Source organism: Hippocampus zosterae, chromosome 3 (genome assembly GCF_025434085.1).
Source record: "Hippocampus zosterae strain Florida chromosome 3, ASM2543408v3, whole genome shotgun sequence".
Taxonomy (NCBI): domain Eukaryota; kingdom Metazoa; phylum Chordata; class Actinopteri; order Syngnathiformes; family Syngnathidae; genus Hippocampus; species Hippocampus zosterae.
In genome coordinates, this window is record NC_067453.1 from 13,049,934 (window position 1) to 13,073,789 (window position 23,856).

Below are 23,856 nucleotides of genomic sequence, written 5' to 3' on the forward strand. Positions count from 1 at the left end.
CTTAAATATAGTCAAGAGGTGCTTTTTGTAAACAACCATTTTACTAAGCAAATTAATTGCATGATACGCGTTTACTCTGTCCAGTAGTTACCGGTAATCCAAATGAATGGTGTTTAACTGAAAGACACTTGGCACTTCAATGCACAGCACTAACTTTTATTCAAATGAATGCAAACAAAACTGTACAACAAAAATGCAACAGTAATCTACGAAAGTAAAGGGCCAAACAAAGCAAACCTGTCGAGAGTTGAAAAAAAACCCCTAATTGATCCTGTTACAACGCTGCATCAAAAAACAACAATAGCATGAGAACATGTTATCAATGCAACATTAAGTCTACTGAACGGAATGACAGAGGTCACGTAATTGCAATTGTCCAAGTGAAGACTTAGAATTCAAAGTCAATATCTGTCATGTCAATAGCCCAGGCAAACTTGTCCCTTTGGGTCTTATTATAGATTTTTTCAAGAGGTACCCCCATTCTTTTGCACCTGAAACAAGTACAAAAAAGGAAGTATCAGATTATACTCTGTCAAATATTGCAACAACACAAAGCCTTTTTGTATCGGGTTTAAGGTGCAACATGCCTATGCCCCAAAAGTCTTGTCAAGATGAAAAGCATTCAAGAACGACCTCCTTCAAAACTCGTCTCAAAGAAGCAAATTGGAACTCCAATACATGCTATTATGGTGAATCATAAACTAACGACAATACAATTTATCGAGGTTATTTACGGCTAGTGTTTGAGGACAAACCTATGTTCTGCCTCATTAACAAATGCTATCAACTACAGAAGTTCGACTGGATTTATCAACTATAACCGTTGTCGGTATATGGCTTATTGATAATGAACAACAATAAAAAGCCTCACATCAAAACAGTTAATTTGTGGTCTTGCAGGCACTGTATGTGAATTTTAAGGTATAAAAAATATACATAGAAAGAAATTGTCCAATATTAATTTTGTCATCAAGATGAGTGGTTGCCTCATGCACTCACCAAGCTACACTGATACGTGGATCCAAATAGTTAAGCTTGGAGGTACCCAGTGCAATCTGTTTGTTTTCCTCTCGATCCGTAGCCTGGACTTCCAGCTTCAGAAGCCTCTCTTTACAGCGCTTTACAGCTGCTTCCTTCTTCTCCACCACTCTTGAGTATCACATCAGAGACAACTCACAAAAATACTTTATTTTCAGGAGCTCAATGAATTTCCCTGCTCTAAGGGATCAATAAAGTCTTCTTAAAATACCATATTTTCTGGCGTATAAGTCGCAGTTTTTTTTCATAGTTTGGCCACGGGTGCGACTTATACTCTGGAGCGACTTATGTATGAAATGGTTAACACATTGTACACATCACGTTATTTTCACATTAACAGCAAGAGGGTGCTCTTGGCCTGTGTTGATACTTCCCTCGTTGGTGGTAACTGAGAAAAAAGACTGACGATGACTCTGACGTAAGCAACGCAGAAGAGTCAGCGCTGCATCTTTTACCTCCGGAGTTGGCGGAGTTATTTAAAAGTGACACCGAGCATGAAGGTTTCATTGGATCTCGTGATTTGGAGTGAGGCTGATGGGTTGGTAAATTTGTTAGCATGTTCTTTGTGCTATAGTTGTCTAAATAACTCTTAATATGTTTCGTGAACACATTCACAGTTAGTTGTTTAAACATCATGTAACGTTAGCATATCGTACACTTATTCAGCCTGTTGTTCTCTAGTTTTATTTTTATTTTAAATTGCCTCTCAAGATGACATGTATGTTTTTGGTGTTGGATTTTATCAAATAAATTTCCCCCAAAAATGCGACTTATACTCCAGTGCAACTCACGTTGTTTTTTTTTTTTTGTTTTTGTTTTTTTTTTTTCTTTCCTCTCCTTAAATAATGCATTTTATGGCTGGTGCGATTTATAACCCGTAACGACGTATAAGCCGAAAAATACGGTAGTGATCATTTTTGTTAATGAGCTGAAGAACTATGGACTTCAGGCCAAGTCAGCTGATTATTGCCATACAAATAAAAATCAAGGCTGTGATATAAAAAGTATTAAAATATAAACATGTCGCACCCTGTACACGCATATATTTGATCACTTACTTTTTGACATTTTAGGGGAAGCCGAGCTTCCTTTGCAGTCTTAAGAGCAATCACCTCTGGTGTGTACACACAATTGTGTGTACATGTCATTGACTAAATATGCGCTACAACGCGCTCAACTTTTGTTCTGAATCAGCTTCTTAAGACTGGTTACGACATGATTCTCTTCTCATTCATTCCCGCAGCTTCCCCGTGCTTTAAACTGTGTGGACGCTGAGCATCTGCAGCGCGGACGCTGGGCGTTTCGAACGTTCAGAGCCCGTTATCCCAAGGCATTGAAATGAGGCATTGGATGAATGCTGGTTTCGTCCCGCCCAACGGACGCTCAGCGTCTCTGGGAGTCTATGGACAGTGGGCATGTATCGGCTGGACCAGATGCTGAGCTTTGCTGCATGATGATTGGGTGATCTGTCTGAGGAATCTCTTTTTGATTGACAGCAAAATGAGCCAATCATCAATCTTTTTAATTTAGGCATCTGTAGGAGCATCTTTCAATTCTCATTCTGTTCTAAATTGAACTGGAGACTTTTAATCATTTTAGCGACACTCTGTTGAAAACGACTAGCGACGAATTAATATTTTACTTCTGGTGGGTTTTATTGTATTTGCTGTAGTTGTAGGACACTAGTTAAGTCCCTGGAAAAGACGCCTTGTTGGTATTTTCTTGAAAAGGAACGGAGTAGTAGTAGCCTGGCACGTATAAATAAACGGACACATATTATGATGTCGGCCAAAATTGAGCTTCTCCTTGACAGACCAGCATCTGCCACTAGTTTTAAGTCATCTTGATGGAGTTTATCATTAGAAATTAAGCAGTCACATACATTATGTACCGGTACGTATATTGTGAGCTACTTTCAGACATTTTAAATACTTACATCTGCAGCTTGGGGTCTGAGTTGCCTTTTTCCTTTGCATCCTTTTTAGCTTGCTTCAGCTCCACCTTGGCAAGCGCCAGCTGCTCCTTTCTTGTATCAATCTGATTAAATGAGATAAAGACAGTTGCGATGCATATGGGTCAGCAACGTTCCAGGACCGGTGTAACAGAAAAGACACATTTCAAATCCAAATTGCAATTGTTCCCCTTGAGGTAATTGTTAACAATTTCCCAGCCTTCTCTGTCACGCTTTCATGCTCCTGGAAGGATTCTTCCGAGATGCCTTGGAGGTCCGTCATTACAGCCATCTTGATGTCGTCCATGTCTTCAAAATGGGTACCCAGGGTCACTCTCTTGTAAAGGTGGTGGTGGTGTGTGTGTGTCACACATTATGCCTTTTGCATGTCCACCACATAACATACCTTAGCCTGAAGATTCGCCATAGACTGCTCAAAAGTCTTTGGCGGTGCCCGCTGATGGTTACAGAGAATTGCAACCGCTCTGTTGGCTCGATTGTAGCACAGCAATTTCTCCGCGTCACTGTCCATGGACTCTTTGGAGGGCAACAAAACAAAAGCTTGCATTGAGACAGTTCTGATGGGGAACACTGACTGTCAATAAATGCACTGTGATTGGGGGGACTGCTGGTTTAATGGCCCTGCTCTACTGCCTGCTCACAACTATCAGACAAGCATTCACAATTTCACAGCACTCCACTCAAAGTCGACTAGGTCCCTTCTATCTTGGGAAGCGCTGGGTAGAGAAGATAAAACCATAAGCAAGTGTTGATATTTGAATTTAATTGCACTTGGAAAAACAAAGCAAAAAATGGACAAGTGTTACGATATCAATAATTGAGACACGAAAGACGACTGATTTGGCACATACATCTATAACGTGACGTCATCTTTAATTGCCACAGTAAAGAGATGCAACATTGGGGCATGAACATCTAATTTTTCCAAATGTTTGTTTCTCTCAGTGTTCTTGTGTGAGGCGGTAAAATGTTTACCGAGGTTGCAAATAAAGAAATGACATTTGGCCATTGACGCTCACTTCCCACCAGGCCGAGCAAAGGTTGTAAATAGTCTGAGCTAAATACCTTCTTTTCTGTAATGTTAGATGAGTTTCCCCATTTGAGTTTCCTAATAAAAATATTTGATTATGAGTTGAAAAAAAATGTTGCATTGGTACTACTCTGATAAGTACAATATTTCCGAAAAGTAACTCGCGTAAATGCAACAGAGTACATCTGACATGTTACGGACCATCTCTGATCTAGGGCATATACATCACACACAGGTTCAAGTCACTATGGAGTATCTTGGGTAAACTGTGAAACTCAAGCCTCATCGGATGAAAGCTTGTAAAAAATGGAAAGGCTGAGTGACATCAGTATTCTTTTGAGCACAGAGATTGAAAGTGCCACATTCACATTTGAACATCTAGTTCATACCGCTGCATGTATAAAATGTTAATTTGCATGTATCCAAGATGGAACACATCTTCAGAACAGTTGTGCCACTTGTGACCAATTCTTGACACAAAATGTGACATTAGCAGGCTGCTGGTACCCATCGAGTGAGAAACAACAACGGATACAAGGTTAAGCTTCTACATCAGGGGTGCTCATTAGGTACCGGTAGATCCTGATCTACCGGTAGATCTAAGACAGGTCCCAAGTAGATCGAGGAGTGTCGAGGAGAAAAAAAAAAAACAAATGTGTGTTTTTGTACATGTTAATAATATATTTTTGTGTTAATGTACACTGCACCCTAATCATCTTATCAGTCTCATATTTACCCAAAAAATATTAAAAAATAAAATAAAGCAGGTCAATATTGAATTTACGGTGGCGCGTGATTACGTCACCGGAAGTTGTTAGCTCTCAGCAGTCTGCAATTGCAGCTTGTGATCAGAACTGTTGCACTTTATCTTTTATCGTCATTATTCTCATTCAGAGTTTGCTTCGTGTACAATTCACCGAGGGCACGAGCAAAGAATAGGAATCTAGGAGGGCCCAGGGAAGCACTTTAAAACGGTACGTGTGAGCTACGATAGTTAACAGGCTGCAAAAGTGCGTCGCATGCCTCAGTTTCAGGCTGTTTCTCATCAGGGCGTGCGTGTGTGTGTGCGTGCGCGCGTCCCGGTAAGGGTAGATCCCGGGAGGTTAGTTGATCAAAAAAGTAGATCTTTGATCCAAAAAGTTTGAGCACCCCTGTTCTACATAGTGTGGTTAGAACACCTTGAATTACCATTTGCGAGTTCTTGGAGTTGCTGCTGCAGAGTGATGGAGGCATTGTATGTCCTGAAAACCTTTGCTGTCAGACCTGGCATGAGGGAACTCAGATGCTTATTCAGCATGGTGGTCTGTCATGGGAACAAACGGGACAGGACAAAGAGAGGAAGAACAAGGTGCACAGTCATTATATGAAGAGATGCAATTCCACTTTACAACCACTAGATGGCACTGTGGTATACAGATCCCACGTCTAGGCTGTTTTCTTCATTAAATTTCATAAAGTTCACAACACCTTCCACCCTCTGGCACTGTGTAGGTATCATAGCAAGTTTGACGTGTTATAGGCAGCAGCCGACCATTGGCGTCAGCAGGGATGAAAGCCTGCAATGCCACTGTGCTAACATTCACTTGCGGTAGGTTTGGCAAAAAGAATAAATTATTCAGATTAAAATTGCAAGAATGATGATGCTTGGTTTAATCAACGCGGGGCCAGTACCCCGCTTTCCGAGGGCATATTTTTGCGTGAAGGTGAACCTATTAAATAGAGCAAGCATGTCAATGGACATGTAAGCATCCATGTGCACAAAGCGTGTGATGGACTAGTGGTTAGAACTGCATGACTGTCCGTGTTATATGTTATGTGTTGTGTTTATTATTTTACTTTATGTTAACTGTTTTGTTAAGCGCTTTGTTACAGCTGCCGCTGTTGTGAAAGCGCTATATAAATCAGCATGTATTGTATTGTATTATAATGTATTGCATTCGCATGTTGAAGAACATGGTGCACACAGCTACAGCAGCCTTTACCTGGCTAATGGGGGACCTAACTCTGCACTGGCCATGCTAATGAAGGCTTAGGAGAGTCTGAGGGGCGAGTATAATTCCCCTTAGAATTTCTTACATGTACAAATGTGTGTTTGTCCATGTCGTTTTCTCAGTACTTATTGTAAAAAATAGCTGCAGAATGTTTTCAAGATGGGCAAGCTATATTGTAGATCTAAGTAAACATATTGATTTAAGTACCGGTAGTGTGAGTTGTGTGTGTTGTTGCTCTACAAGGGAGGCTAAGAGATGTGCATCATATTGAGCTCAAAGTACCTTGGGCTGGTACGGAAAGTCAAAGGCTGCATAAATCCAGTTAGAAGCACACATTTTGAGGTACGTGCGCTCACATTCCCCACAATGCTATTTATCATTATAAGACGAGCAAACAAGCACAGAAGCCAATGTGCTCTGTCGTTTAATTCCCATTACTGTTCAAAATCCAGACAGCCGCCTTTTAGTAATGTTATGTTGAGAATGTGTGTGTGCATTTTATACTTGCATGGAGTTGAGAGGAATCTTACTTGAGTAACCCCGACTCAGTCGCGGCTACGTCTCAGACTAATAAACGGTCATCAATCAGACTTGTAGCTCCTCTTAACCTTTTGACATTCCCTCTCTCTTTTCTGCTGTAGCCTTGCCATCATATACCATTTGTTATTCCTGCACTACTCTCACCATCCTTCCCTCGCTCTTTGCATGGCCTGGCCTTTCTGCGTGTCAATCAGATCTGCCCAAAGCAGCCATTACCATGCCACCTCCAACACAACCTGACATTTTCTAACATGCCGAAGGCTACGCAGGAGAAGCAGCGTAACTTTGGCGCCAATTGCCCCCCCCCCTCCACCCACCCCCCATATAATCCTGTTTCAAGTCTTTTTCCTTTTCCACAAGCTGGAGGTGGCGGACCGGCAGACCCTCTCATGCTTTATCTAAACGATTTTCTTTCAGCTTCCTGCAACTCTTTTGCTACAAAATGTCAATTCAACGGTTGTATCTGCTCTCACCTCCAGCCCTGTTGAGCGACAGAAAAATGCCCCTCAACAGTCAAAGCACTTACAGGGTCACCTGTCTGTGGGCTGACAGCATTACTGCACCCCAAGTAGCGATCTCAAACAGGAGATCCCAGTGAGGACAATCTATTAGCCTGGGTTGTGTTTTCACATGACAAATAATGACTCTGACAAGCTCTGTTTCCGAGCGGAGGGGAAACTGTTGCAATCCATTGCCGACAGCTAGTTGCCGAAGACGGAAAAGACATTTTCTCGGTAGAAATTCATCGACCTGCCATGTTCACTTCGTGGAGGGTTTCATTTTGCTTCAAACCACCCTCAGTGTTTATGATCTCCTTTTCCACCCCTAGCCTGAAACAAATTCGTCTCTTCTGCTCATCTAAAACTTTAATAGCAACAAACTCACTTTACATCCAATTATGTAACTTACACCTCTCACTTCTGCCAGGGCATCCTGCTCAGAATACATCTCAGTACTGTTTTATTTTTAGTAATAACCGTCACAATATCACACTGCTAGGGGGCAGTGCTGCCTCAATGATGGGGAATGAGAGCACCGGGTTGGGGGGAGAGTTCAGTTGTTGTTCTGTTGGTCAAAGTGAGCGGTGGCGAAATAAAGAGTTCTTCAATCATCATACAAGTGGAGTTATTATTCAACTTAACAAGTATATACCGTTTTGCTTTCCAATTCAATTGATTCTTCAGTTGGTTCAACACTCCCTCTTATAAATCCACCAACGAGCAGAGTAATTAAGTTACTCTCTGGATAATAAATGAGCAAAAATACTTTAAAATATTGACAGAAACAGCGGGAGATACGAAGCTATGAAGACACTCACGGTGAGGCGGTCAAAGAGCTCATCTACAGGGTCCTTATTTTCCATGAAAATCTTAAGATTCTTAAAGACCTGTTGAAAGAAAAACAATGTTCACAAATTTTGTTGTCGGAACTGCATAATGAATGAATATATCCTCAAATTTCTTGCTTTCATATCAAGACAAACTTACAAATTTATAAATAGGGTCATCTGAGCTCATTTACATTATTTACCCTTCAATCTTGAGTGCAAAGATAAGGCAAACCAGAGGTCTACCATCCTGTGCATTTCTGACTTGCTGATTTCACAAATGGAAATGTTTAAAATTCAGAGTGACATTTAGCAATCGCACACATTTCATGGGAATTAGTTTTGCTATCAGGCTGGGGACCAATTAATTCTGTCAAGTACATTGCTTTTGCATACACTCATTTAATCGCGCATGCACGCACGCACACACACATGCACGCACGCACACACAAATAAGGGCAGACACTATGAAACAGATATCAGATTGCCAAGATATTTGATGGCCATCCTGATTAATGTACCGGTGTGTAACTTTCACCAAGCCATTTATAAATAACCTTGACTTTCTGATTAAAGGCAAAATGTATTTATGAAACCCACATTCCATGCCAGGGAGCAAACATTCCTCAATACAGATACCAAATCTGCAATAGCACTTTTACTTTTTTTTCAGGAGAGTCTAACAAACACCATCTGGTGTAGAAACATAACCAAATTGGCTATTGAGCTGGTTATGATGCTGAGCTGTAATGAAAAATCTGTAGGGCGTCAAAAATAATAAAACTTTACCTCAATGAACGTACGCAAGAACCGCAAGAGTGAGGGACACAGCAAAGTCTTCAGTAGGCATATAACACCAAACCATGGATACATGATAAGATTTCTTTTAAACAGAAAATTTGCAGGTGCATGTCTGTGGGTGTGCATGTGGTGAAAGAGAGAGAGAAGCTGTGGATGAGCTCAGATGACCTTTGTTCCGTTACCTTACTGATGACTGGAACCTTGTTGTAGTAGCGAATGGAATCTTTGCCCAGGAAATCAAATTCCACTACACAATCTTTGCCATCCAGCTGCTTGTGCAGTGTGATGTGCTCAACACGTAGCGAACAGCAGCCCACTGTGTCGGCCGTCTCTCCCTCCTCCTTTTCATTACCAGCTCTCAGCGCCAGCTTTTTTGGGTCAAAAGACGCAGAGATCAATATGAAATCTACACCAAGCATTCTTTCATCTTCATTACACAAATTCAGAACAAGCGTTTGCCAGTAAAATCAACAACACACAGCTTAACACATTTACAAACAAGACTAACACCCAATGTAAGATTTACTCCACCCCTGGCCAAAATTTGGAAGTAGCATTTGGAGATCTCAAACTATTGTGTTCATGTTTTGGCAATGGTAAATGCACATATAGTTGGCTTTCGTGCAGACGGCACAAGTTTACTTCGAGCTAGTTCCCCAATACTTCGTGAACCCAAAATGCCGCGAGCCAAGAGAAAATGGATGGGTTGAAATAGTATTTGGCAGAGTCAAGAGTAATCAAAGGATCACTATTATTGTACTCAACTCACCTTAGGGCACACACATCAAGTCAAGTCTATTGACAGTGTATATCACTTAATCAAAAGAGTCTTAAAGGGACACTCGCATGGCCACAGTTAACAAGACTCCCTTGGTCTACAACCCGCCCCCGTGTGGGAAAGGAAAAGCTTCCTAAAAGGCCATTAAGGAAAGAGAAGGAATCTTGAGAAGGGAACACAGGGGGAAGAAATAAAGGTTACATTGAATCAAGTCTACTCCTTGCAAAAGGTATTTCATCTTATGAGGCAGAAAAGGTTGTTAAGACGATCAAGCATTGATTTTGCATATGCTCATGTCTTCAATTTAGACTGGAACGTTAAAACCAGTGTGACCGGTTCATCTTAATGGTGTGTAGTAATGGAGAATTTGGTATCCGTATTACTCGATTCATATATTGATTCAACAAATCAGACCTTGTCTATGAAGTAGAGGGCCACAGCTCTTTGTCGAATGTGCATCTCTCTAGCCTTCATATCCTCAAGGTACTGCTTCCGAATGCCATCCACATGCGTCTTAAGCTTGCGAGCAACCTCAAATTTCTCCCAGTCTTTTTCACCCTGATATTAAGAAAAACATAAATATATATTAAGATGGAATGTCGGTAGAGTTAAAAAAAACAACAACAACTATGTAACAATCCTGTATCTAACTAATGCAAACGGTTCACTTGCAGATGTCAAGAAAATTTGCTGACTTTGAGTTTGGAGTTGGCATTAAGCATGACATATTTAATGCCCCCCTGGACATTTTCTGTCCAACTGGCCAGCCATGTCACAGAGTTGTCGTGTCGAACTTCCTTCCAGTGATGACCGGCAGGAGGCACAGGAATGGAGGATTCTCTGTGGCAAACAGAGCACGAAAGAATCACCAAGTACCCCAAGTGCATTTTACTGCAAGTCAGCTCAAATGTAGCTGAACTGTATGGTGTATCTTTCATCTGTATGGTGCACCTCCATGATGGGTTTGCTTTCAAAGGCCTACGCAATAACTTGATTGAGGGGAAGAGAACAAGCATTGGCTACCGCTAAATCTGATCAAGCCTGATCGATGATTGACAGTCAGATTTAAAATTTTCAATCCTGGCAGACAAAACGATCACTAAGCTTTTTGTCAAGTCAGCCTTCACATTTACATCACTTCAATATCACGCATCTGTGGATAAATGTTATTTTTCGCTCACTTGCTGCAGTTGATTATGACATCTTCGGGCTGGATCCTTTTCTTCAGCATGCCTTGTTTGGGATGCTCGCCTCGACCCCTGAACAGCCCCGGAGGCTCAATCTTGAAGTTGCCAATACGTTCTCTGTGGTGGTCTAGTAGACAGTAGCCAAACTCATCCACTATCTTCTGATTGGCCTCTTTCAAAACCTGCAACGGATTACAAACGGACCCAAGACCAAATGAAAGAAACCGAAATCGGTAACAACAGAAACAATGCAGCAAAGTAGAAAAACGGCCACATACACATCATCTAGTCGGCCAGTGGTTCACAACTGGTGTTACCCCAGGAACTGTGTTTCCCTTTTGGTGCAAAGTCACAAATTACTTTTATAGACGTTAATACAGAAAAAAATAGTGTTCAAAATAGACTACTGTTCTCCAAGAATGAACATGATCACTGTTTTCTTTCGTTTTAAATGCATTACTGCATTGCCTTGTCAAAATGTCTTCATGATGAGAACGATCTGTGATGCATCTAAAATATTTTACGACACAAACATTCCTCGGCTTACAACGAACCTTCATTCTTCAGCAGCAACGTAACCCGACTTTGTACGCAAGTCAGAACGTGTCCTAGACATCATTAACTGACACCGACTAAAGTCATCACAGCAAATAACTATATGGAAAACATTTACAGGCCATGAACAATCAAATGTAAAACAGCAAGTACAGCCCTAACTGCGTATGCCTTGCTGTGCCAATTTCTTCACCGCGCCTTATATTGTTGGATGTAGGACACATCGTAAAATTTTTTTATTTAAACAAGCTGGCTAATTCTTTTGAATCCCGACCCACAGGTGAGAATCCCTGCACTCGGATGTGGAATTTATAACCAGTTACCGCTTGCAGCTAGAACACATCCACGGTTGCTAATGGATGAGTGGCATGGGAGTTTTCCGTGCGGGCTGAACCGCAATGAAAATATTTGCCATTATTTGACTTCAGTGAGACGTACTTGACAAATGTATTGATGAAAGCATTGTACCATTTTTCAAAACTTATGCTGGTCGCTGAGCAGCGCTTTACAGCCAGTAAATACTGTACACCAGGGGTGCCCAAAGTCGGTCCTCAAGGGCCGCTGTCCTGCCAGAGCTGGCTGATGAGCTGATCATCTGAATCAGATGTGTTGCAGCCAGGAGAGCTGGAAAACAGGCAGGACAGTGGCCCTCCAGGCCCGGAGCTGGACATGCCTGCTGTACTCAGTCAAATAATTTTGAAAAGTCTCCGATGCCAACACACTGCAATCTTACCAGTTTCTCCTCCTTGCTCATGTTTTTCTTTTCCTCTACTTTGGCTTGATACATTGCATGAATCTCTCCAAAATCACATTTGTCAAGATCTTGAATGAACAACCTCTCCTCATGCGTCATCACCTAGAACAAGTGAAAGGTTAGTTACATTTTGCTCCCAAGTGCAAGGAGGGAAAACTAGCACGACTAGTTGAAAAATGTTTGACACGACACTCTTGTCACATGGCCTTACTCAAATTTACAAGTTTATGGTTATCGCTGTCATCACTTCAATGCAAAAGCCATTGGATTGATACGGGCTGTGTTTGGATCTCTCTTTGACACTTCCCTTATAATGTATGGCATTTGTGACACTGTAATGTGACAGCTACTTCAGAAAAGACAGTCTTCAAGTTTTTGCTCAAAATGTTTATCTCTTCAAAGAAACTGCTAAGAAGGAATCAAATGGTTGCTCCCACTTGAGGGAATATTTCAAATGTTAGGGGTGGGAAAAAATGTCATGGCAACATATGGGACTATTTATATTCCTTAAGCTGTCAAACCAATGAAAAAAATGTCTGAAATTCTGGCCTCTGTCCATAAACACAATTCAACTTTTTTGTCAGTACAGTACATGATGAATGTAACGTGTTCTAAATAAATGGCGTTACATACATTTTACATACAAGAACATTGCATCCAATTAAATACTTTTTAAAAATCGTGAGAAGGCTGTTCCTGTTACTGCCCCAAAACACAGTGTGTTACATTATTATTAGATAACTGAAGCACAATTGTGTGGGTGTCATTGACGTGCGAACAAAGCAAGGATAGTCACACACACAATGAGTCAAAATGTTGCGAGTTGGGCTGACACAGTTATTCTGTGAGTTGACTCAAAACATCTTTCACCGGCACAGTGTTGTTGAGTTTTGTATTTATTAATGCGTTATTTTATTTTTTTACGAAATGCACTAAGGAGTAGCGCCCAAATTTTGTTGTATGTAATGCAATGACCATAAAGGCGATTCTGATTCTGACAGCCTAAGAAGATGAAGACAGTGCCACGCAACCAAAACAAACGAAGTTTGATTTTTCGATGCACACCTTTTGTCTCTGACCAAGCTTTTCAAACTGGCCACAATTTATACGGTGGAGAACATGTTGCGGTTCACCACAGGTGAGTTAGCCTCATTCAAAGCAATAACGTGGGAAAAGTATTTCGCAGCTGGCAAATGACTTCTCCAAAATTGATGACAATCAACACTGAACAGGATTTTAATGAGTTTAATCTCTCAGTCAACAATTGCTGCCACTGCACCCTGTCGGAGGTCAAATGAGTTTGAAAATGTAAAACTTGACCCATAGAGAAACACTCTCACCGATGTTGACTTGCACAAACACCGTGGCTGTCTGGACATCCAGTCAGCATAAGCGTATCTTGTCTGATAAACGACAGGAGGTGGGCACTGAGGGCAGTGGAGCGAGAAGAGTTTTTTCCGCCTCTAATATAACAGTTTAATTGGATTTGTTCAGATGCAGAGAAGCTACTTGTATGTATTAGCATATCAATGCATTCATACAAATTATATTTTCAAGTGCATTGAACACTAAGCAGTGCAAAATTAATTCTGCATGATATGCCCACAAGCTTCTTGCATCATTTTCCCTGTACAAGACACCCTGATTGACACCAGTCAACGATGGTAGTTTTATTTGCACACCGGGTTCCATCTTAAGGAAACATGGTTTTCCCTTCCACTGCTATGCAGTTGACTGCCAGATCTATGTCCCACTAAGCAAAAAAGACGCCTTCTCGTTAAGGCCACTTCTGTCCTGGCTGGAAGAAATCAAAACCTGGATGGCACAACATTTCTTGAATTTCAATGAAAAGAAGACAGAGGTGATACTGTTTGGTCCCAGTGGCCCTTGTACACCCCATCCAGTAGACTTGGGCCCCCTGTCTCCTTATCATAAGTCAACAGTCTCAAACTTGGGCCTTAAACTGGACAGTGATTTCAAACTTGACCGGCAAATTGGTGCCGTTGTTAAATCCAGCTTCTTTCACCTTAGACAGCTGGCCAAAGTAAAACCTCTCCTCTCTCATGAACACTTTGAGAGAGTAATTCATGCCTTTGTCACATCCCGGCTCGATTACTGAAATTCCCTTTACTTTGGAGTCAGCCAGAGTCCTCCATTAAGCCCCTTCAGCTGGTCCAGAATGCCGCTGCTCACCTCTTGACTGGTACTCATAAGAGGGAGCACATAACTCCTACTCTGGCATCCCTTCACTGGCTCCCCATACATTTTAGAGTTATTTTCAAGATCCTCTTCTTTGTTTTCAAATTTCTAAATGACCTCACGCCACCTTACCTCTCTGAGCTCATCCGCCCCTACACACCTGCCAGCCGCCTCAGGTCTGCAGACCAGACATTATTAGAAGTGCCAAGAACTGAGGCTCAGAGGGGATCGAGCCTTTTCTGTTGCTGGTCCCTCTCTCTGGATTGACCTCCCACTGAACATTTGGCAAGCCTCCTCGCTGCCCATTTTCAAATCCCTCCTCAAAACTGACTTGTATTCTTTGGCATTCGACTCAGATTTGTTCTTGGTTTTACTGTTCAATGCTTTCTACAGTCTTTGTTACCGATTTGTTTTACTGTTTATTGTATATGTTAAATTGCTCCATGTACAGCACTTTGTATGCAGCGATGGCTGTTCGAAAGTGCTCTACAAAATACAATTGAATTGAATTAGTTAAATATTTATCGAAACATACATTGTGCACAAACCTGGAAAATAAGCGGCCATCGACATTTTTTTTCTAATCTAAGAAAATATATTGTGTACCTTAAAAGAATTCCGTGCGCTTTACTTTTTCTATATTTTATGGTACAGCCCTCATCTAAAATCAAATAACTGTATTTTCCCCATCACAAATCTAAACACCAACATGAAGTGTTTTTTTCTGTTTTTTTAATTAAGGATACAAAACATAAATAATCTCAGGCACACCCTGTTTCCATTCATATTCCTTGAGCTGTTTCAATAGGAGTTCATCATGTGTCCATAGAAGTTCTTCCAAGAGCTGGTTGCCTCTCTAAACTGAGCAATGAGGGAATACGGTCTTTAGCCATAGTTAATTAACATAACCATTGTTTTTCATGTACACTTAATAATTGTAAATTCCCTTTTAGAAAATAAATGCACTGGATCTCATTTCATATACAGTGTCATGCACATTTTTACAATTCAAGTTTTTATAAATCATTAATTGTATTCAGTTAAAAGTATTTGTTTTAAGAGTTTAAGCTTCTGAAAAGGGGGGAAAATACTAGATTAAAGCTCTATTCAAAAGCTGATAAGCTAGCTGGACACAATAATTACAAGAATGCTAAACAGCGGTGATGCCAAAGTTGGGTGCTCCAGACAGACCTTATTCAAATGATCAGGATCATTGACAGGCTTCTCAGAACTTGCCGATATGCTGGTCATTTGAATCAGAGGTATTTGAGGAGGGGGACATCTAAAACAGGCTGCATAGTAGCTCTTGAGGACCGGACTTGGATACCCCCTGCTCTGTAGTACCGTATTGGCCCAAATATAAGACGGTCCTGATTCTAAGACGACCCCCTCTTTTTCAAGACAAGTTTGAAAAAATACTTTTTGAACACCACATTAATTTTTATACAGAAAATAATTACAGTACATCTGAAACAAATGATTATGAAAATATATCTGAGAGAAAAAATGTTATTTTGCCTCATTCAAATCTTTATATCTGAAAATGTAAATTTGTAAACTAAAGTGCAATCACATTCGTAAGTGAATGGCTTCTGGTTTTTGAAATGTAAATTACATCAGAACTTCTCAGCTGCCGGTTAACCTGGCCGATCTTTGACCCACTTTTCTCCAGGTTGTCGCTACGTTTCTCCCATTTTCTGTTATCTATTCTATTATTTTCTTCTCTTTTCTTTCTTACTGCTATTTTTTATTTTTCGTGCTACCGCCATTTTTATTTTTCTTCTTCGTGACAGGGGTTCGCTTTGGCCTGGGGAGTCAAGTTCAGCATTCGTTTCAATGATATCTGGCGCCATCTAGCGTCGTGAATGGGTAGAATGTCTAGACCCCTAATATAAGACGACTCCCACTTTTTAGTCTTATTTCAATGCAAAAAACACCGTCTTATATTCGGGCCAATACGGTATGGTATATACCATCAGGGTTGTTCATATAACATACTAGCATTATTCTTTTAATCACGAGTTTCTATTTACCTTTCTCCAGTCGGTGAAAAAGTTCTCACGAAAAACTTTCTTCGTAGTGTATTCATGATCTAACATCTGAGCAAAAAACACAGCCACTTCCTCAGCTGCCAGGCTCAGCTTCACTCGCTTACCTGTGCACAAATTAAAGCAAAAACAATAATGTGATGATCTTGTTACAATGCAAGATGATCTATATATATTTAATGGACAAAGAAGTAATATATTCCACATTACCAAGCCCTTGAATTCACTTCAACAAGCATTCCTAACGTAAGTAACGTTAAGAATAACATTGATCATGCAACAAAAGTCCAACAACTCCAGAGTCCTGCCAGACTAATCACTTGCAGTAATTTATATAAGGGGGCTCTGGGACAAGGACAAAGATCAGCATTCTAAACACAATACAAACAAAAACATGCACACTAAGCAAATCCAGATTAAACTATCTTTCTACGGTGAAAAGTCACAGGGTGGAGGGGCTCTAACTATGTTTGCCATGGTCATCCTAATTCAGGGGTGGGCAATTATTTTTCCGGGGGGGCCAAATGAGAAGCAGAAAATATTGTGGAGGGCCGGGCCAAAAGTTAGAAATAGAAAATAAAGAAGATAGCACAATGTCTTTGTATGCCAGAAATAATGTAACATTCTCCTCCACCATCACACTCAGCACCGGTTCTCCTCAAGGATGTGTACTGAGCCCCCTGTTGTTCACGCTGTACACATTTGACTGCTCTCCGACTCTTATTAGCTGTCCAGTTTGCGGAAAGTTTTTAACATGATAATCAAACCATTCTAGGAAATGTTCAAATTCTAAGCAATTCACTCTGAGCATTGAAATTGCCAGAATCGGACTGAGTAAGAATCGCTTCCTTGTTTTTCAAAGTCTCGTAGATTTGAGTCTTTCCGACTCCAGGCGTCTCCTGAATGTTTCGTACTTTGTTACCCGCTTCGTTTAATCAGATACATATCACTTTCCCTTCCATAGTCATTACTCTCTCCCTCTTTCTTCACCCCCCCCCCCCCCCTGTGCTCTGCAACTTGAAATAACTGCGCCACCTGGTGTTGAAATACCTGTCATTACAAGTCCAAACGAAATGAATGCAATCAAACCTTAATTGTGCACCAATCTTCGGCGGGCCAGATTAAAAAGATCAACGGGCTGGATCCGGCCTGCTGGCCGTAGTTTGCCCACCCCTGTGCCTAATGACTAGCTACAGCCTTAGACCAAGCCAGCCAAAGTGTGTTGATTCGTGGCACGTGCAATGATGACGCGAGACAGAGTGGAACTACAAGTATTCAGTAAATTATACTACACATTGGCCATCAACACTTCATATGCAGGTTGCAAGAATATCCCTCAATTGTTGATAACAAGGGGTCAGCACCAACACTGGACAACGCTAAGTCACCAAATTACTTTTTCTTTCTCCAAAACATTCCACAACTATTTTTGTTTATTTTCAAACTGTTTGAGCAATTTCACCTCTTTTTTTGGGGGGGGGCGGGGGGGTACATCCTGAGCAACACGTGTTACGGGTGTAATGTGTTTAACGCACTTGTCACCATGGCAATAAGCCACAGCTTGACAATAGTCATATACAGTGAAACTCCTCTACAACGAAATCATGTTTGCAGCAAGAGATTTTTCACAACAGGGGGTTTTTCACTGCAGTAAATTTGATCTCAGATGTAAACACACACACAAGTACAGAAAATTAGTCACTTTGAGTACCAGTATTGTAATCCAAGACAGTAGGAATTGGAACTGAACCGGTTCAAAGGTGAAAAGGTATCTAACCCTAATTTCTCCAATAAAGACAATGCAATTCGTATCTCAATACGTGTGGTTTACTGTATTTTAAAGTACAATGACTGGTTTTAGTTTGATTCAGTGTAGGATTGTAAGATGTTTTTTGAGTGATACAATATGTATACAAGGCCTCATGATTTGACACAAAGCGATAGATCATGTTTTCCAGCAATACAATTCGATATAATACAGGCAATTTTGATACAAAATTATGAAATAATGTTACAATAGCACAAGTGATCATCGGCCCTGCCCATCATCGGCACCTATTTAAGGACAGCACTCTGAGTCTTGAGAAATGTCCCATTACCCGATGTGTTTCAGCAAAAAATAAATAAATAAATATATATATATATTATATATATATATATAAAATGTCATATTTGACACAACACTCTCTTTTCAAATGAACTTTATGAATATTAATATACCTGCATTTTTCATTTTTTTTATTTAGCTCTGCAATATCACTAAGGTCCGTCCCATTTTATCTGCTGGTAATGCAGGCATAATTCATGCGTTTGTTACGTCTCGCTTTGATTATTGCAACGTACTGCTCTCTGGTCTTCTCGTGTCTAGTATTAAAGGCCTGCAGTTGGTACAAAATGCTGAAGTTAGACTCATAAGTATGAGAAAGTTTGATCATATTATGAGCCAACTTGCATTGGATCACGGTCCACTTGAAATGAGATTTTTCTACCTACTTACACAATATTACACAGCTTAGCACATTATTATTTTGTTAATTTCATGGTACCATATGCTCCGTCTCACACTCTTTGTTCATATTACGTTGCTCTTAAGAGATTTTCCTTGAGTAAATGTTTGCAAATTCTGTTGGGCAGATATCTTACCTTTGTAGTAGAAGTGAACATTGTCTGGTAGGGGCTGGTAGTCAGGCGGGAAGTAGGGTCCTTTGTGTTCCAGAAACCTCCATTTTACCCCTGCTTCATACTTCTCTTCTTCCCACCTGACAAGGTGTGATATAAGGATATACTTGACAATGGTAATTGCTCAAGAGAGAGAGAGAGAGAGAGAGAGAGAGAGAGAGAGAGACAGAGACAGAGACAGAGACAGAGAGAGCGAACATAGGTTTGAGTGTGAGTCAGAGACAAAAAGAGAGATAGATAAAACATGAGGACAGGTTCAATACAAGTTGAGAAACGGCATCTCCAAACCATCGCCAGCGCTTCTGCTCCTCTTCTTCCTTCTGTCTGATCTTCAATTCTCTTGCTTCCTTAATCTCCTCCTTTGTCTTCTTAGGCTTTTTGGAAACTGTTTTTTCTCCTTCCTCTGTCTTCACATCCTGTGCAGAGAAATACACTTAAAATCAATTATTCTCAGCATTGACAGTTCTTACAACTCATACATTATTGCTGGTGAGAGCTGGGGAGACACATTTACCGTTTCGCGAATCTTCTCAGCATTCTTTTTCAGAGGTTGGGCATGATTTTCTTCTTCCACTGAATGTTGCTTTTTCTTATTTTTGCTGCTGTATCCGGATAGAGGTAATCTTAAATGGTCTTCTAATGAGGCTAAATAATTCAACAGACATCATGGTATACCTTTTTGTTGAGGAGGAAGTTCTGGAAGAGAAAAAAACACAATCGACAATGTACTGCATGTACAAAGAAATTTGGCTTGACAACAGTTCTTGCTTTGATGGTCTCATCTTTGTCACCATGATTCCCAAGACTCAACTGATAAACACCGCAAACACATTGCATTACTTCATGGAAGCACAGGGGTTGTACTTTATTTTGAGAAGCCCCATTTACTTTGACTAAAAACAGAAAAAAGATATTTTTGTACCGTAATTGCAATAACATATCACGAAGTTCTGTGATTCCCATTGCGATCGCATTAGTTTAGTTTTTTTTGTTTTTTAACAGCCATCTTTTTCTACCTGTACCATTCAATTGCCATCATGGCACAAAAGTGATCATTCTCTGTCAAACATTAGCGTGTCAAATTGTACTCAATGTGTTGTTTGGACTTCAGCAGAAGGGTGCGACATAGTTTCATCATAAAGGTCCCCATCACAACCTTTGAGAGACTTAACTACATGTATTATTTCGAGGAAACGAGTTTTAATATCTGTGCCAGTCTCTCAGTAGCAAGGTCAGTCATTACTTCCTTTCCAGGACTCTCTCAACACCTTAGAATGCTGACATTGACTTACTTTTGTGCGTCACTGGTGGGAATATCAACAGGCTCATCTTTGATTCTTTTTCTTTTCACGCCTTTCTTCTTTGTAGTGAAATGACCATCGTCCAACTCGCTATCGCACACAATTAAAAAACAAAAAACAAAAAAAAAAACACCATCCATTAAAAATTAGATTAAATGTCTGTCCACCATGTTTGCTTGAGACACAAAAACTTTCATTGTTTGAATCTTTGTCAAACACGGCATCTCAAGATCTGCAGCCAGAATCCATTAAGCAATTAAAGCTTATGGGGAAAGGAAAAAAAATAAACACCGACAAAAATCGGGATGACAAGTTACTCTTTTTAATGATGATCAGTAATAGGCCACCCCTATCGTTAAGACATTTTAAAACGAAAAAAAGAAGTGTGGGGGGGGCACAGAAAAAAACTGAAAAAACAAAACATGACACACATGGGAAGCCATTGCAGTGATTTTAAAATTAGTGTCATGTGCTACCACCCTCTAGTATTCATCACAGCACGTACTGCTAAGTTCTGCGGTAATTGTAAGCTTGAAATCCTTTTTTGGGGGGGGGGGGTAAGCAATGCAATACAGTAATAATTCGGACAGGTTATTAAAGCATGCATTAGTATCTGTATGTTGGCCCGAGAGAGAGAAAGGGGCGAACTCTAGCATTTTTGATATGCGGTACACAATTGACAGCAGAGTCTAAAATAATATGCACATTTTTCACTTGTAATTAAAGGATATTGCTTGTACTTGGGTTGAAAGTTTCTGGGCCTCAGGACCAATGACTACAACATCACTTTCGTTTTTGTTAAGCTGAAGATGTTGAACATGAATGGAGGTTGAGTGCCATCGAGGATTTCATGTCTAAAATGCAGTTAAAAGTAGCAGCCATTGCCCTTGTGTGATCCAGAGACAATTAGTCTGTTCAACGTTTACATGTGCACTTTGAACACAGAGAAACGTGGAGTACTTCAGTCATATCAGAGCATGCGTCATTTTGTCGTTTTTTTGCTGTCAGCTATTCCTTTTTAAGTTTTTGCCATATTATCGATTTAGCATCTACATAAGCATGAGCAGTATTTGTACAGCAATTAATAATGTTTTTCCAAGCTGATTTCGCCTTTGAAATGTCACTCTTCATACAGAGTGAGGCTAAAACCACAGATGAGTTACAAGCCATTAACAACGATACAGAAACACTGTTGTGAGACACATTTGACACGGCAAGACTTTGGCCACCATCTGCCCCCCCCCCCCCCCCCCCCAGTCAACACCCTACGGAGTATCCAGCTTTTCAAACCATGCAACCTCATTTGTTACTTTGCTGAAAAGACACAGATAGATTTAGCACAGGGTAGATTTTTTTTTCTCCGGGAAAGTGATGCTCTTTCTGTAAAATGCGAATTTTTTAAACAGTATTGAGAAAACTTGATTTTAGGGGCAATCATTTAAGGGTGATTTGTCACATATATGGGCCTTAAAGAAACAATTAACAGTTGATCTCTACCTGGAATTGCTAGGTGAATCTAGCTTCTCAGTCTTTGCTGCTTTCACCTGCAGGGAGAGACAGATCAAAGCTCAGCAAAATGGTGAAACGCACTAACTGTACAGGACCTGCTTGAGATGGGACGCAAGATAATCTGGGCATTTTGCTCAAGGGCAACTCAGCCATGAATAGAATGGGACAGAGTGATATTTTTTTAAGCATATTGTGAAGTTTGCAGGCGCTTACATGGCTTTGAGCAACCAGAATATTGTTAACTTGGGTTTTGAAAGGGTTAGTGCCTGAGTGTAAACATAGTCACTGTTGAAAACGAGTGTGACTTACCTTCATGTCTTTTCCATTATGAGTTGTCTCCGTAGATTTTGTTGTCTCTGCACTGCAGGTCAAAAAGAAAAAAATAAAGAGAAAATGCAAGCTTTGTGTGCAGTGTATAAAACACAAGCATGGACCTGAATAGATGGATTAAAAACTTGCTTTAACTTGACGTATTGGCCCGTTTTATCTGTCTGTCTTCTTTTATAAAAGGAACCAAAGCAGTTGTTAGGCTCGTGTCTTGACCCGGTCGGTATTCTAATCAGACAATGTAGTAAAATGCCACCAATTAGTGAAGCAGTGTCCCAGAAGTTCCCATTCAGATCTTTCATGTTTCTTCTCTGTCTAACCTTTACACACTTGAGAAGCAAGACGCCGGGTTGAAATTATGACCCAGTGTCATCACTATATTCTTATGAGAGAATTTATTTATTTTTTTGAAAGGGCCGCATATATGAAAATATTGACAAAAATCAGTTCTATATCACTGAAGAATACAAAGCAATCATACATCAGCAATTTTGTCAGGGTGTGATATTGGGGTGGGAGAGGGGGGGGGGATAATGTTAGCTGGTTGCAATGAGTAACAACACTCACAGGTGTGTATTAAATGCTAAAATATTATATAATGAGAGACGTCATACAAGTGACCATTCATTAAGGCCGATTTTAGCAAAGGTGGCCAGCATCCTGAAGATAATTTTTTTTTAATGTTTCTACTATTGTTTGTTCTACAAAAAATACTGCCAGATAATGCCTTGTTCACTTGCATTTGTTTGCTCAAAAATACAGGAAAATACAGAAAATGCATCTGATATCAAGGTAAAACCAAATTAAAATGGAGCGCTGTGACTGTCCGATGGATTGTACTGTGGCTATTGAGTAGACTGTCTGACTGGCTATTGAGTAGAAACACTGTCAGCTAACTTTGGATATACTTTGAAATTCTATTGAATGAGAAACGGTGTTCAATTCCTTTTAATCTTAGCACATATCAGATGTGTCCTTCATTTTCATAATGTGCACTCAGGCAGCATGTGTGTATTGCGCATTTGCCTCACTTTTAATTGTTCTAGGTTTGAATCCCTTTTAAAACGTTGCAGTGTTTTTTTTAATCTATGTCCAGATTATCATTATTAGAGGAGGAGGAGAAGGAGTGGTCGTAGTATTTTTTGTCAAACATTGTGATAATGATGTTGGATGACTGCACAGGTTAATGTAGTCATCATAAAAGAATTGTCAAAAGTCATGGGGGACTTCACTGTACACATTTGTGGTAAATAAGCAACTCACGTGCTCTGAATAGCGTCACCTCCGGCTCCAGCAAGCTCATTGTCGTTTCGCCTCTTATTCAATTGAGAGGCTTTGTGCTTGGCCTTCCCGCTTTCTGCCACGTCCTTTTCTGGCCCCATCTCTCACAAGTTCCTTCGACAAACAGATGACACGATAAGTGAATTAACAGGTCAAGTAAACTCCACGAATTATATCATTTTATTACCGTTCAGTCGCACCAGGATAAGCACGTCTTCAATGTTAGCCAATTAACACAAACTAGTTAATTCCACCCACCTGCAGGTTACCTACAGTTCTTAATAAAATTATGGGGTGTCACGTACAAAATGATTGTTTGCACCCGACGGTGCGAAAGAAACGTCCAGCGTTTTTCAACACATTTGAAAATACAAGATATAAGCTAAAATGTACACAAACTTTTCACATGGTTAAATCACGAAAGCAATGAACTAATGCCGCATTCAATGACAGTAGGAAATCGCACTTCTTCGACCTATTAAAAAAAAACTTTATTATTGCAGACAACAAGTACAGGACAATATAATATGTTCATTAAA

General features: G+C 40.3%; 2 protein-coding genes across 4 annotated transcripts in view; one reads left to right on the forward strand and one right to left on the reverse strand.

Moving 5' to 3' along the window:
* Window positions 1–23,856, forward strand: part of ada2a (adenosine deaminase 2a) — a 273,392-nt gene that overhangs the window by 230,311 nt on the left and 19,225 nt on the right. The gene's annotated exons all lie outside the window — the stretch shown is intronic.
* On the reverse strand, window positions 39–23,773 carry zgc:173742 (DNA topoisomerase I, mitochondrial). Of its 3 annotated transcripts, none has more exons than XM_052061683.1 (21): window positions 23,576–23,773; window positions 23,300–23,431; window positions 22,019–22,070; window positions 21,698–21,744; window positions 20,192–20,290; window positions 19,575–19,595; window positions 19,414–19,501; window positions 19,188–19,315; window positions 18,864–18,979; window positions 16,206–16,327; window positions 11,953–12,075; window positions 10,659–10,846; window positions 10,173–10,317; window positions 9,892–10,035; window positions 8,882–9,067; window positions 7,890–7,958; window positions 5,229–5,343; window positions 3,396–3,526; window positions 2,975–3,075; window positions 1,000–1,149; window positions 39–491 (listed from the first exon to the last, which is right to left on the reverse strand). In XM_052061683.1, the coding sequence occupies exons 2-21, from the start codon at window positions 23,416–23,418 to the stop codon at window positions 389–391; spliced, it is 2,247 nt and encodes a 748-aa protein (XP_051917643.1). In that variant the 5' UTR covers window positions 23,419–23,431; window positions 23,576–23,773; the 3' UTR covers window positions 39–388. The 3 variants fall into 3 exon arrangements, with proteins under 3 accessions (XP_051917643.1, XP_051917644.1, XP_051917641.1); XM_052061684.1 differs by having other exon boundaries at window positions 19,414–19,498; window positions 23,505–23,773; XM_052061681.1 differs by having other exon boundaries at window positions 23,505–23,773.

Bases quoted from the DNA above. Each gene is read 5' to 3' on its own strand.
- zgc:173742 (XM_052061683.1), bottom strand. From the start codon at position 23,418: ATGGGGCCAGAAAAGGACGTGGCAGAAAGCGGGAAGGCCAAGCACAAA. The intron at 10,036-10,172 runs GTCAGCAAATTT...TCTTAATATCAG, and splicing joins ATGCCAACTCCAAACTCAAA to GGTGAAAAAGACTGGGAGAA. The intron at 7,959-8,881 runs GTAACGGAACAA...TTCTTTCAACAG, and splicing joins AGGTTCCAGTCATCAGTAAG to GTCTTTAAGAATCTTAAGAT.